Source organism: Lemur catta, chromosome 7 (assembly GCF_020740605.2).
Source record: "Lemur catta isolate mLemCat1 chromosome 7, mLemCat1.pri, whole genome shotgun sequence".
NCBI lineage: Eukaryota > Metazoa > Chordata > Mammalia > Primates > Lemuridae > Lemur > Lemur catta.
The window spans coordinates 72,444,014-72,459,160 of NC_059134.1; the positions used below are offsets into that span (position 1 = coordinate 72,444,014).

General features: G+C 37.5%; 1 protein-coding gene across 3 annotated transcripts in view; it reads right to left on the reverse strand.

Annotated features, from left to right (window-relative positions):
- HPS5 (HPS5 biogenesis of lysosomal organelles complex 2 subunit 2) overlaps nucleotides 1–15,147 on the reverse strand; it is a 37,529-nt gene that overhangs the window by 5,677 nt on the left and 16,705 nt on the right. For all 3 annotated transcript variants that reach the window (XM_045557640.1, XM_045557639.1, XM_045557641.1), the window contains exons 9-20: nucleotides 14,833–14,921; nucleotides 13,033–13,211; nucleotides 12,402–12,560; nucleotides 11,666–11,849; nucleotides 10,879–11,002; nucleotides 9,842–9,991; nucleotides 8,414–8,491; nucleotides 7,537–8,114; nucleotides 4,601–4,721; nucleotides 4,248–4,403; nucleotides 3,396–3,515; nucleotides 1,512–1,625 (exon numbers count right to left, since the gene is read on the reverse strand). In XM_045557640.1, coding sequence (XP_045413596.1) covers nucleotides 1,512–1,625; nucleotides 3,396–3,515; nucleotides 4,248–4,403; nucleotides 4,601–4,721; nucleotides 7,537–8,114; nucleotides 8,414–8,491; nucleotides 9,842–9,991; nucleotides 10,879–11,002; nucleotides 11,666–11,849; nucleotides 12,402–12,560; nucleotides 13,033–13,211; nucleotides 14,833–14,921 — 2,052 coding nt within the window. The remainder of the gene's footprint in view (nucleotides 1–1,511; nucleotides 1,626–3,395; nucleotides 3,516–4,247; nucleotides 4,404–4,600; nucleotides 4,722–7,536; nucleotides 8,115–8,413; nucleotides 8,492–9,841; nucleotides 9,992–10,878; nucleotides 11,003–11,665; nucleotides 11,850–12,401; nucleotides 12,561–13,032; nucleotides 13,212–14,832; nucleotides 14,922–15,147) is intronic.

Genomic DNA, 15,147 nt, shown 5'->3' on the forward strand with positions numbered 1-15,147 from the left:
GTAACGAGTCACATGTGGCTATTTAAATTTAGATTGAAATGTAATCAAATAAAATGTAAAAGTCAGTTTTTCAGTTGACCTCTCTACCTCTCAAGTACTCAATGCCCACATGTGGCTAGTGGCCGCCATATTGGTTAGTTCAGTAGACCATTTCTATTATCACAGAAAAGTCTATTAGACAACGCTGATCTAGAGTGTTTAAGAAAAAAAATAAAAGCTAGCAATAGGCCAGGCGTGGTGGCTCATGCCTGTAATCCTAGCACTCTGGGAGGCTGAGGCAGGAGGATCACTTAAGCCCAGGACTTTGAGGTCACTGTGAGCTATGATGACACCACTGCACTCCAGTCAGGGTGCCAGAGCAAGATTTTGTCTCAAAAAAAAGCTAGCAATAAATATTGACATTTGAGGCCAAGCACCAATTATGAGACATTTAAGCTTTACACACTTTATAAACTTTAAGATTCAATACAAGTTAGCATATTTCTCTTCCCAATATGTAAACCTTGCAAGTTCTCCTTGACTCTTCCCCCTCCTTCATTTCCTATACCCAGTATCAAGAAGTCCCACTGAATTTTCCTTTGAAACGTCCCTTGGATGTGCTCCTTTTGCTGCCCTGCTAATCACCAATACTCTGATATCCCAATGACTGCAACAGCTTTCCAGCTGGTCTTCCTGTCTCCAAATCTCCTCATGTGCGACACCAGAAATGATCTCCAGAAAGCTCCCCTTTCATTATGTAATTTTTGTAGCAAAAAGTATAAAAGAGTCTTGATAACTAAATTCTTCTGACCAGATTCCAAGGACCTACATGATCTTGTTACCCACCACTTGACCAGTCTCATCCCTCACTATCAATGAACAAATATGTATCAGGTAACCTACCACCATATGAATCAGACACTATGAGAGTAAAGAAAGACACAGGTCACTATCTCCAAAAGATTATAATCCAGGTGGAGCCATAAGACAATGTCACCAGGCAATAAATTACTGACTAATGTGTGATGTGGATAATAAGCAATGTCAGTTTTTCATGCCCTTGCTCTTACTCTCTCTCTCACCTAACCTACCCTCTTCCTGGCTCCTTTACGAACACAAATCGTACCCAGGTTTCAGGGTTTACCTCCAAAGTCTCACATCCTCCCTGAGTCCATCACCACAGATTCTACTGAACCCATTCTGATCGTTCCCTTCTTGGAAATCCAGTATCAGTTACAACTGGTATTACACAATCTGGTGTTTACTTAAATACTACATGCCTGAGAACTGGGGCTAGCAACTAAGCAGGGGGAATGGAGAGGAATCAGCAAGGTAACATGCACAAAATGTAAAAGGAAGAAGATGTTTCGTTTACTATCACTTAAAACAAAAAGATGTTGTATTTACTTGTACATAGCAAAGAGAATTCCCAAATGATAATGCATATTAATTAGTTTAGGTTCTTAACTATAAGGTTATTAACTGAAATGATTCTAATCTTAACTTCAGCTTCTAAGGAAATTTTCACTTACCCACAAGACCTACAGATGTCAGTCATTTTCTCTTTGGTTGTAAAATCTGCAGGAAGTTTAATTAGATGAAGGATCAGCTGACTGTAACCCCAGGAAAGCAGATGTGAATGAGGCCTGTGAAATGAAAGAATATCAGTAGGCCAGGTGAGGTGGTTCACCCTGTAATCCTAGCACTTTGGGAGGCCAAAGTGGGAGGATTGTTTGAGGCCAGGAGTTTGAGTCTAGCCTGGGCAACATAGCAAGACTCCCATCTTTACAAAAAAATTAAAAATTAGCCAGGTGTGGTGATGCATGCCTGTAGTTCCAGCTACTTGGGAGGCTGAGGCAGGAGGATCGCTTGAGCCCAGGAGTTTGAGATTGCAGTGGATCATAATACTGTACTCCAGCCTGGGCAATAGAGTAAGACACTGTTTCTTAAAAAAAAAAAAAAAAAAAAAAGGCTGGGCGCAGTGGCTCACGCCTGTAATCCTAGCACTCTGGGAGGCCGAGGCAGGTGGATTGCTCGAGGTCAGGAGTTCGAGACCAGCCTGAGCAAGAGTGAGACCCTGTCTCTACTAAAAATAGAAAGAAATTATCTGGCCAACTAAAATATATAGAGAAAAAATTAGCCGGGCATGGTGGCGCATGCCTGTAGTCCCAGCTACTCGGGAGGCTGAGGCAGTAGGATCGCTTAAGCCCAGGAGTTTGAGGTTGCTGTGAGCTAGGCTGACGCCACGGCACTCACTCTAGCCAGGGCAACACAGCAAGACTCTGTCTCAAAAAAAAAAAAAAAAAAAGAATCAGTAAATTGGATAGGAAATAAATTCTATAAAGTGTTTATTAGTCATCTAAAAGTAATAATAGAGTTTAGAGTTTAATTACTTTCCATTATTATATTTTTTAAACATTTATATTTGGCTTTTGAAAATTAAAAATAGGCCAGGCGCAGTGGCTCATGCCTATAATCCCACCACTCTGGGAGGCCAAGGCAGGAGGATTGCTTGAGGTCAGGAGTTCGAGACCAGCCTGAGCAAGAACGAGACCCTGCCTCTACTGAAAATAGAAAAATTAGCCAGGTATGGTGGTGTGTGCCTGTAATCCCAGCTACTCGGGAGGCTGAGGCAGGAGAATAGCTTCAGCCCAGGACTTTGAGGTTGCTGTGAGGTAGGCTGACGCCACAACACTCTAGCCCAGGTGACAGTGAGACTCTGTCTCAAAAAAAAAAAAAAAAAAAGAAAAGAAAAGAAATTTAAAAATAGCTACTTTTCCTACAAACTGTTCATTTTTAAAAATTAGATATTTTAGGTAATCAAAAGCAAAAGAAAGAAAGAAGCCCATAATTCCATCACTCACAGATAGCCATTGCGTATCTTTCCAGATTTTTTGCCTAGACATATAAGATAGGCATTTTGGGGCTTTTAAAAAGCTTCTCCTGAAGGAATATTTCTGATAATTACAAGTATCAGTATGTACTTTTTTGTGAAATTTATTTTTAAAAAAACATCCTAAATCAGATTATGTCTGAAATCCCTTGACAAACTTTTAAGAAGACAGACACACACACACAAATACAATTTTCTTCCTCTAACACAGGTTTAATCATTAAGGGATCTTAATGTGGATCCATGAAAAAGCTACAGGGGATCAGTTTAATTCTCTGAAGTCTTGTGTAAAATTTTGCACAAATGTACATTTTTCTGAAAGGAATCGTCAGATTCTTACAGTGTCTGTGACCCAAAAAATATTCAGAACCACTAAGAAGTACGTTTAATCTCATTACTACCATGACTCCAGTCAGCCTCTTCCACAGCTGCTCCTAAAGTGGGCCCAGAATGCTATGTGTGAATAAACCAGTTCCAAAGGAACGTGGGAACTTAACCCTTTGACAGAAGACTCCTTCCATACCTGGGGTAACCTTCATCATCCATGGCGCTTGTGCTTGGTGGGACATCACGGGACACTGCCAAAAGCAGCCAATCCAATCTTAAAGACTCTGGTTGCAAAAGGGACTCGAGGAAAGATGACCTAAGAGAAAGTTGGGGAGAAAAATCACCAATCTTCATGGTGAGAAAAGAAACATAAAACGTGGGGGTGTGAAGAAAATTTGGTTAAGAGATCAATATGTAGGTGAAATAACTTGAAAACTCTTCTGCTACAAAATGTCTAGAAATGCTGGTGAAATTTTAATAGTCTTCTAAATGAATAACTGAGCCTCAATGGGGAAAAAGACAAAAAAAAAGGAGAAATAAAACCATTTTGGAAATGTGAACCAATCAGAGGAAGAAAGAAAAGAGGAAGTTGCCAGTCTAATAACCGAGGGGCACAGTTGTTTACAGCCATGGGGAGAAAGGAAATGAGGCATCAACCAAAAAAGAGAAGAGCTGGAACTGAGATCTACTCACAAAAAGCACAAAAGGCTGGAATATTATTAATAAAAAGGTGGTAGTGAATCTAATCATGAACAGAGACAAGAAGCTTATCTGTCTTAGCCTAGGTCCTGAATCAAGAGTTTAATTTTACCCTGATGATCTGAGGATCCCTGGGGTTGAGGGTGGGGGAGAAGAAGTGCGGTAAGTACACCTTTGTGACGTGTGCTCTGAAGTGTGGCAGAATGGTAGGAGACTGCCAAAACCCTCATCTTCCTTAGTAGGTGCCTCAACTCCGTGTTAATTAATGGTACAAATGTTACACTCGCTTATAAAAGAGAAACAATGCCCTATCAAAAGAAAGTAAAGTCTGCAAATATGCTCTCCTCACCGCTGATCTTCAGGCCTTGATTTCACCAGACTGTCTAAATAGGCCAAAAACTGAGCAGGATGATGATGACAAAGTTGCATGATATCTGATGGCAAAATGTATGGATAAAACCTTATTAAGGATCGAAGGGCAGATTCCCCAAACTTCTCATACAACCTGCATTTAAAAACAAAACACTTTAGTCTCCAACTTCAGGGAGAAAATATAACTTGGTTACATTAAGTACTTATTAGAAATGAAAATAAATATACTAACAAGAGGCTTCCTGAATGCAAATGAGTAAAACTTTAGAGACAATGACATAAAAAATGCATGTGCTTTAGTTCATATAAACAGCATGTAAGACAACCTACCGGGTAGCATAAGCAATCAACAAAGGACTATCAAAAGGCACTGAGTCATCTAATAACTTTAATCTTGTTGGTAGGTCTCCTTCTTCCATCTCCATATACGTAGGATTGGAACTTGCCATCTCTGAAATATAAAGCATATCTCTCCCTTCATCTCTTAGCTGTAAATATTCAATTCATAAATGTATTCATTCATCAATCATTAGTCACAAACCTACTATGTGCATCTACTATGTGCAAGGCCCAACATTTTTTTAAGCATTATAAGAAAAACAAATACAAGAACAAGGTGCAGTCTCTACTTTTAAGAACCTTAAAATCAAATTGGGAGGCAGGTAAAACATATTGAAAGTTTTAAACAAGACAAAGGAAGAAATAACTAATATATCAGTGACAAGTACCCTTAAAATAATGAGTATCTGGGGCTATACATATCTACCATCACTATATATATGTACATCACAAGCTAAAAAGATCTACCAATGCCAAATTGCTCAATTTTTTCTAGAACTAGTACCCCACTCCATCTTTTAGAATTAAATTAATTAAATTCAATAAAATTAATTTTAAAATATTTGATCTGTTTTTTAAAATATCAGTATAGCAAGTACTCATCCTCTGATGGAAGATGTGACTTTTGGGAATAGCCAAAAGTCATTTAAAACCAAGTCTGGTGAATGAAGTGAGTGATGATCTAGTTAAAACTATCTGTGGTTTTTTAATAAAAGATATAGATCTAAAGTAAAGTGAGTTTTTTTCAAGTAGTTTTCAACTGGCTCTGGAGACAAATCCCAAAGAATAGTTCCAAAAACTGTTTTCCATAATTAAAACTTCATTCAAAGGGGCAGGGGCCTATTCAACAGATTCTAAAGAGCCAACTATTAGTTTATGATATATCTGTTTAAAAAAAAAAAAGTTGGCCAGGTGTGGTGGCTGACACTTGTAATCCCAGCACTTTGGGAGGCCAATGTAGGAAGATTGTTTGAGGTCAGGAGTTCGAGACCAGCCTGGGCAACATGGCCAGACCCCCATCTCTACAAAAAAATTAGCTAGGCATGGTGGCACATGCCTGTACTGGGGGGCAGGGGAGGGGAGCATGAGGCAGGAGAATCCCTTGAGCCCAGGAGTTGAAGGTTTTGGTGAGCTATGATTGTGCCACTGCACTCCAGCTTGGGTGACAGAGAGAGATCTTGTCTCTTAAAAAAAAAAGTCATTTTTTCCTCAATCAGTCTCATTGTTTCCCATTTGATTGTGTCAAGCAATAAGTACTTAAAAGAATTCAGAGAAGGCCATCATTTAGAGCTGGAGAAGTATGGAAAATCTTTATGATTTGGTGGAAGATAAGCCAGAAGTATCCACTTAAATTTAAGTAAGCAGCTACATCATCTCAAATTGACCACCATGCTTGCTCTAGCCAGCACTGGTTGGTAGTAACCACCACCACTCTGGCTGATGGAGACCTTTCCTGCTATTCTCCTGTGACCAGGGTTGGATGATCACATAACAGAGACAGAGCAAAATTTCCAATAAGTAATAATGCCACACATTTGAATCTATTTGAAGAGAAATAACTTGCTTCTTATTTCACATAAAAGACAATCTACCTCAACTCAGGTAAAAAAGCTAAAATCATTTCTTATGCTTTTAACTGCTATATGTGAATTGAAACAGATCTGTAACTATAGATCCATGTTTCTAAAAAGCAAAAAGATCTTTAAGTCAAATAATATAAAAATGTATCTCTGTCTGTGGTTACTTTTTGTAATGAATGCAAAGTTTGCTTAAAGTCTAAACCAATTATTAGAAACATGGCATCTGTATTTCAAGCAGAATTCTGAATTAGGAAAATTCATCTCTTCAAAATATGAGACTATAATGTAGAAAGGGCAGTGCATGGTCTTTAGGGTGTGAGAGTTGGTTTCTATATCAGGATGACAAATAGTGCAACCTTCATTAAAATCTGAGGTAGACACTGCTGGCTGTGCACCAAAGTCCCTGAGGCAGACATGAAAGCTCCACCCATATTCATTCTCTTCCTCCTGGACAGCTGGACAGGTTACATTCCGCAGTATACTTTTCAGTTAGTTAGGGCCATGTGATAGAATTCTCACCAACAGAAGGTAAACAGAGGAGATGTAAGTCACTAGCAGACCAGGCCTATAAGAGAGCATGTTCCACATGCCTTCCTCTGCACATAGCAACCCAACCTCAACCTCAACCTCAACCTCAAGCCCTAATGGGTGCTGAAGCTTAAAATAACAGAAGGAACTTGAAATGCTGAATTTCTACACAGAAGACAGCTGCCCATTGACCTGAACACCTGTCTTAGACTGTTATATGAACAATAAACTTCTGTTATGTCTGAGTTATCACATTATGAGATATGTATTACAACAGTTTAGCCTACTCAACTATTATCTCTCTGTGCCTCATTTCCTCCTCTATAAAATGGAATGGCAATGCCTACTCTAGACTGTTGTAAGGATGAAATGAGATGATGCTGAAGTGTTTACCATAATATCTCGTACATAGCAAGTACTCAATATATGGTGTACAGTATATTATTTCTGTATCAGTAAGTAACATGAGGGATTTTCTTATTTTTATATGTCTGCATTTATAAGCATTTTACTTTAAGACTAACTTCTCCAACATTGCTATATTGTTTTCTGAATGTGACTGTGAAAGAAAAAAAACCTAATTTCCTATAATACAGTTGTAAATTAAACCAGTGTTTAAAGAATTACAAAAAATTTAAATGAGTGGAAAACAGAATGGAGGACTGACCAGAACAGAGGTGATTTTCTGCTTAAATCTTTTCTTTAAACCCCCAAATCCCAAAATGCTACTACCCTCCACCTTTTTTTTTTTTTCCTTTTCTAACTATCCCTTTATCTGGAGACCCATTTCTATCTTTGATAAGGCAATCTGATTATTACCTTTCAATCCTTCAATAAAAGTATCCCAAACAGAAGGGCTGTTAGGGTAACTAAGCTTGATACTCTCCTTTGCTCTTTTCAAGTCCAGGAGAAAAAAGTACTTCTTCAGGAACTGACAAGCCGGAATTTCAGGGGAGCACTGTTGCAAAGTATAGTCCACATGTCCACTTGTGCTTTTGATCTTAGAATTCAATACATTCAATTCCAAACACAATGTTGTCAATTCAGCCAGGTCGTTCTGAAGACCCTTTGCTATGGTACACGGAGAACATAGTTGAAAAAAGTCATCCAAGGGCTCCCTCAAATTACTTAGAGATTCACATGCTGTTTGATTAATAGTTTCTTCACCCCCTAAAGAGTTCCTTTTTTCTTTTTCATTATCTTCATCTAATATTCCCTTTTTTGACTCATTAAGCAATAGCACATCCTGGTTCAATTTCATGGACGAGTTGCCAGCATCTGAAATGCCTGAAAAGTCCTTCATGGCAAATGTCTGTTCTAACTGTGAAAGCCACTCCTGTAAAACCATTCTCAGAGACTTGGGTTCAAATAAAACCAGAGGGTCCTGTAACTTGGTCCTGTAGAAGACAGGTAAGTATAAAATTTATGTTTCATGTATTTTTTTAAACAAATTAATTCATGCTAAATAAGCCTAATTGATACAACATACTCATCTGGAATAAATGTTACTTTTCAACTCTTTAACATTTATCTCAGCAAGATGACAGAACAGAGAACATCAACATTGTAGTATTTTACTAATTCTTGAATTTCAATTCCAAATGAGGCTACCTCTGCCCCAGACCATTATAGGACCGTTACTATGATTTCAGAAAGTCATTTCCATTCCTGCTAAAACTTTCTCATTCATACTCACATTGCTTCTGCTGTTGCTACTTTAAGTTCCTGGAGTATGTCTTCTTCTGGAGGTTGACTAGTTACCTCTTTTTTCTCCCTAGAAAAGCACAAAACATAATAATATTCACAAGAGTTAAAGAGGATCAGAGTTTTTGTACACAAATATTTCTAAGTGCTTACTAAGTGGCAAGTATTGTACTTCATGTTACATGAGACGAACAGAGTATAAAAAGTGGTATGTGGCCTCAACGTGAGTAAGCTCAAGTCAGAATAAGCTCTAATGAGAAAGAAAGGCACGCAGACAGTTAACTATAATATAAAAAGAATAAACTGAATACTAAGAGAGCAGCATTTTAAAGCACATTGTGCTATGAAAGCAGAGTAGAAGAAATAATTTTTCTGATGAGGCAATCAAGAGAAGCATTACTGAGGAGGTGGCATTTGTGTTACAAAAAATGGTGGAAGAGTATTCTAAGTAGAAGACACAGCATGAAGAAAGGTAGTGAGGTATCAGAGCACACACCCAGTTCTCCAACAGGACTGGAATTTAGAGTGCTTAGAAGGATGTGCTAGGTCTCAGCCTGACCTTAGCTACCTTTCTAGCTAGGATGAGGCTAGAAAGGTAGCTAAGGTCAGGCTGAGAGCTGCCTGAAATGTCATGTCAAAAAAACCTGTACTTTTTCTTTTTAATATAAATATATGGATTCACTAAGTTATTCTGAAGATTAGACACCTTTTATCCCAACTGACTGCCCAGATATGCTGGGCCCATGGGTCTCTCACTCTCAATTCCTGGATGAGTGCTGCTTGCCTTTAATGCCCAGATCCCCTGAACTATAAGGTAAGGCAGAAACCAGACAAACAAGATACTTCGCACTACGCTAGACCCAGGGCTCTGCTACCACTCTACTGCGTAAGGACTACACCACCAGCATATTATAGGAAGGTACTGACATGACTTCCATGCCAACTGTTTAATCAATGGTTTCTTCATTGCCTAATGAGTCTCTTTCTTCTTTTTCATTGCCTTCATCTAATATTCCCTTTATTAACTCATCAAGCAACAGCACATCCTGGATCTTACAAGCCAGAGAGCATTCGTGACGTACCCAAAGTCACATGCTAGTCAGAAGCACAGCCAGGACAATGTCTAGGTCCTTGGTCATTCTACTCTTAATCTAATATTCCTGTGACATCTCAGATGGTTGAAGAGATGACAGGGGAGGGAAGGGAGTAGTGCAGGGGAAAGACGGAAAAGTGCTACATTACATCTCTCAATAGATTTGCTACAAGTTTATGTAACTTTTCAACACTTTGTGGAATTCACAATTTTTATGAGCTAAACAAACAATCTTCAATGCACAGGGTCACACATGTACCTTCTCCAACAGGACACAGCCTATCGATATTTTTCAAACTTTACACAGATTCATATGTAAGGGCTTACTCGATGTCTTCCTCCTTTGGGCAGGCAACTGAACTCACATCCTCTTCACTTGATTGCTCATCACCCCTGGCTTCTGGTCTCACTTTCAGATCAGGGCTTGTGTGAAGAGTGCCAATCTTCTCAGTAGTTTTACGCACAAAGCTAGAAACACTGGAAGTCAAATACCAAAAAACTACATGAAAAAAATCTTATTACTGCCAAGAATGAAAAATTCAGTACCTGAGTTTTCTGTGTTCCTATTAGTCCTAGGAAGGCAACTTGGACTTAATAAAAAGAAAGACTGTTTATAGCAACTTCTCTAATCAACTATAGATTTCACATAAAGCCCATGTAAAACTTACAACAATAATTCACTTCAGTTATTAAACTGCCCCAAGAAACCAATGATTCAGTGGTAAAGAAAAGGCCTTTATTTAACTCTAGTTGTGTGTGCAGTATTTTTGTCCACTTAGACAAAGTAAGCCATGTGATCATCAGCTCCATCCTGGTCAGAGAATAACAAAGAATCTCTTCATGAAACTCAGCTGCAAACTAGTCATAACATACCCTTCTTAACAAACAAAATTTGTATCTAGTCAGATTCAGAGAAGCAGTTAAGTTGCTGTACAAAATCTTCTCTCTCTCAAACTCTAATGCCAACCCTGGTCCCACGGATTAGCTAGAAAGACTTATGAAAAGACTCCAACTCTGAGCCCAAACTGAGAAAGGATAAAGAAATGACTAATGATATATGGAAACCATTTCCATTAGGGTTGAGGGAAAAACAAATTTTTTAATTTTTGCTCTGTCAGGGTGGGGCACCCACATCTGTAACAACTCAAATACCTAGCTACTAAAACAAAGGGGGAAACTAAATTCCCTAAGGCTGAAATGAGAAGTTGACAGCTTCATATGACAGGTTATGTGAGAAATATTAATAACTTAGAGACTTTCTTTTTCTCATTGAAAATGTCTTTCCACTCACAGCACAAAGTACCTAATGTGACAACTGAAGTAAAATCAGAAATGGAATTAAATGACAAGACTAACTGGTTTACCTTTCTTTGACAGCCTGAAGAGACACCAGAGGAGATGGAGAACGAAATGATAATGGAATGCCGAAGGGGAGAAAAGTTTCATTCTTATCTGTCTCAAACACCACTGGAGCGTGAGAAACACTGTCTAAGGAGAAGAATCAGGGGAAAAATAAACAAAATCTTATCACATGGATGGTTTTTAATCTTTAAGGAGATTCTGAAATGAATAAACCAAAAGAAATGAAGGATTCAATACCAAAATCACAACTGACCCAGATACGAATGAGAACACAGGTTTACAAGATGCACAAGATGGTCCACATAAAACACTCAGGCAGGTACATTCATTTGCCTACTAACCCTGAATCCCCATAAGTCAAAAAGGAAGTTTAGAGTCTTTATTAATCTCTTCTCAACAGTTCAGTCACAGGAATACTCGTACACCGAAAAGGAAGGCAATGACCCTCAAAACCGTAGTAACTTTTCATTCCTGATGGAAAATAATTTGGTTAGTCAGGATAAAATCTTCCTACTCTTTTAATGACCATCTTTCTTAATCTTTCCAGTATTGTGATGCATGATCAAAATTAGGATCTTTACCCCTGCTAGCCTAAACATGAGGGAAAGAAAACTAAATATAAACCCACTCTTCTAGTAGTGAGCAGATCTGCAAGCCTGGATAGAAAGTCTATCAACATGCTAAAAATTAGTAACACCTTATAGAAACTCTATGCACAAGATAATTCTTGTAACAAGGACTCAGAAAATAACAGCTTCACATCAGCAACCAACAATACACATTTATCACCTTCGCTTCCGTGTGAGCCACAACACTGATCTGTTGGCTCTTCTTCCTGATGTGAGGTGAATTCTTTAAGTCTCTCATCTTCTGAGAGGGTTTGGCTGTGAAGGGAGCAAGAGTCTTCATCTGACTGACTGCCTCTTCTGCTAATGATACGATAAATACCAGAGTCCAAGATGCTGAAACTTTCCTAAAATGAAAAGAATTCCAAAAAAATCAGACTGAAAATTTCCTTTATAACACAATATAATTTTTTCAGAGAAATGCCAACACTAAAGTAGAAAGTTAATAACAACAATTATGGCTTATTAGAACAAACTGGTGAGTGCCTGGCAGCTGGGTCACTCGCTTGTGCTAGTGGCATGAGTTGCCATAGTTCTCTAGTTTGTCTTCAAAAGCATGGCAATGAGAAAGCGGATTAAATGCGACAATCTTGAGCTTCACTCAGACTCAAATTAGGATGAAGCATCTGAAATCATGCATTAGGAACAACATAACTTGTGCTGGAGGCTACTGAGGTACATCTGGGCACAGAAAATAATAAACAATGGCAAAACAAATGTGGCTCCAGCACACACCTAAATGGAGGCTACATATGCCTGTCCAATAGCTGAAAAAAAAAATCGACCCCCCAAAAATCTACAGGGATAGGGCAAGTGTTGGGATCCTAGAGGTAAATGAATACAACCTAAAGTAGAGACTTATTCTACAACAAAACGCTTTTAAAAGTGAGAATACTTACATGTGATGAAATGGAGCTTCTTCTACTGCTACAAGCTGAATCCAGAGGTTCAAATTTTAAGATCAATTCCTCTAGTTGAGAAATTAGGTCACTACAGGTTTCATGGTCTAGCTGAGATTTCAAATGCTCCAATTTCTCTATCGTCAAAGTTTTTCTTGCCTGATAAAAGGATAAGTAAAAACCCAATGGACTAGCTTACTGTGTGTAACTAAATCTGTATTCAAATGGCCAATATATTGAAAGAGGTCTAATATAGAACATAAAACTTCAAAGGTACTTTAAGAAGGCTTAGGAAGCTAGTGAAAGACTTAATGAGAACTATCTTAGGAATAAAGAATTTAATTAACAATTACCATACACATAATCATCCCCCTTAAAAGCAAGTTCTGAAATTCAAGTAAATTTGTGGGGTAAAATTCATTATTTTTTTAAAAATGGAAAATGTACCTTCTTGCTTACCCTCCATCCACCCCTAGACATATACTATCATGCTTTCCCTGGGCATTTATTGTGGTATCTGTAGGTCATATAAAAAGGCCTAACAAAGACAAGCAACTTTGTAACACAATCCTACAAACTAGCATTGTTTTACCAACCCTTGATAAACATATCTAGGTAAGCTCTGACTCACTCTGCTGGCGATGACAGAATTTTGGAAAAGACAGCACGTGCGAGCAGCCAGGTTCCATAGGCCTCTCCTCAGCAGGCGTTCCACACAGCGCTCCACAGATAACAGTGACAGATGTGACACTTTCCCATTTAGGTGCAAACAGAACAGCTCATTCTTGTAGACAGCCACATCCTGAATCTCTACAAAAACCACAGGATGTTAACCAAATACCTCTTTTTACGTTTTTGCAAGGGCTGTAATTATTCTAACAAATTCACTTCTTATGTAGGGTTTGGCTTGATTGAATTTCATCTTTATTTTTATATAATGATTACATTTCAATGAAAAAATCATATTCTAAAAAGATCAAGAATAAAAGATGTGGAGAAAGACATACATCTCTCTGATAAAATCCTATGTTTAAAATGCTATTTTCTGTGAAAAAAAAATTGGGACTTTAATAATAAAAGAGGATACTCTACATTAGAGAGCAGACTGTAACAATTCTGCAAGTTACAACCTGGTGCTTAATGAATGTATGTTAACACAGTATGTAAATCAAAAGCAGTTCATGAGAAAATATCTGTCTTAGCAGAATTTCTTGAAAGGACTTAAAACATTAGTTTCAAGGGATATCCTTAAGGAATTTAATCCACAAGAAATCAACGCACATCATACCAGTAAATAATGATTTCTTTCTCTTTTTTTGGTTTTTACTAAGTAGAAAAAGACTCAAAAAGTCAACATATACTCTACACTGAGCATCAGTGGTAAAAAGCAAGATTTTCCCAATTTCTGGCTTTAATCAAAAGAATACAGAGATTGATTTCCTCTCAGTCGCACACAATGGCTATTGTTTCTACAAGTATTTTTTGAATCCCGAACTATAAAGATACAAAATGGGAGTCACAGCAAGACTTCTAGCAGGTATAAAGGTTCAGGGCACATACAGGGGAAAAATTAACCCATTTGTTGCTTAGCAGTAGTTACTAATATTTAAGAATAAATGAAAGTTGTATTTAAAATTACCGATGAAAACTGGAGAACATTATGTTAAGTGACATAAGCCAGGAACAAAAAGTTAAACACCACATGTTCTCACTCATATGCAGGAGCTAAAAAAAAAGCTGATCTCATAGAAGTAAAAAGTAGAACAGAGGTTATTAGAGGTTGGGGAGGGTAGGGGAAAAGGGGAGCTAGGGAGAGATTTGTAAAAGGTTACAAAATTATAGCTAGATAGAAGGAATAAGTTCTAGTGTTCTATAGCATTGTAGAATGACTATAGTTAACAAAACCATATATTTTCTTTTTTTTAAATTTCAGAATATTATGGGGGTACAAACGTTTGGTTAGATAAATTGCCTTTGTACCATTTGAGTCAAAGTTATATGTGTGCCCATACCCCACATAGTGTGCACTGAAAATATATTTTAAAATAGCTAGAAGAGAGGATATTGAATGTTGCCAACACAAAGAATTGATAAATATTTGAGATGATAGGCTAATTACCCTGATCTGATCACTATACATTGTACGTATCAAAACATCACTATGTACCCATAAATATGTGTAATTATATGTCAATTAAAAATAAATAATAAATAAAATTACCTATGAAAAAAATAAATAGCTGAATATAAATTTGCAAATTTATGTTTGGGAAATACCCTACAATGGGAAATATCTATGATCAATCTTTAAAAGAAATGTTACCCCATTCCATTTTTCAATTTCTTACATTGCAAGAGAATCCTCCTACAATAACTAAATCTTTCACAATAATAAGATTAAAAATTATATACGGAAAAAAAATTTAATTACCTTTGACCTCACTCCAAAGAAGAACTTGAACATTCTGAGGAATGAAAATATAAATTCCTCTTTCTGTCCAAGTCAGCACACAATGCTCACTGCAAGAGAAAGTGGAAGAAGTCAAGAAAATTTGAGTTCGCTAAGATATGGAAGTTTATGATATAATTTCCTGAATTCTCCCATTAGCTATTAAGGTAAAATCAGACTGTACAAAGAAAACACAATAGTGATCCAACTAATCAAATCCTAACACAACAGCCTTCTAAAAAAATAGCATAAAATGAAGCCAAATTGGGAAAATTCAGACACATATACTAAATATCT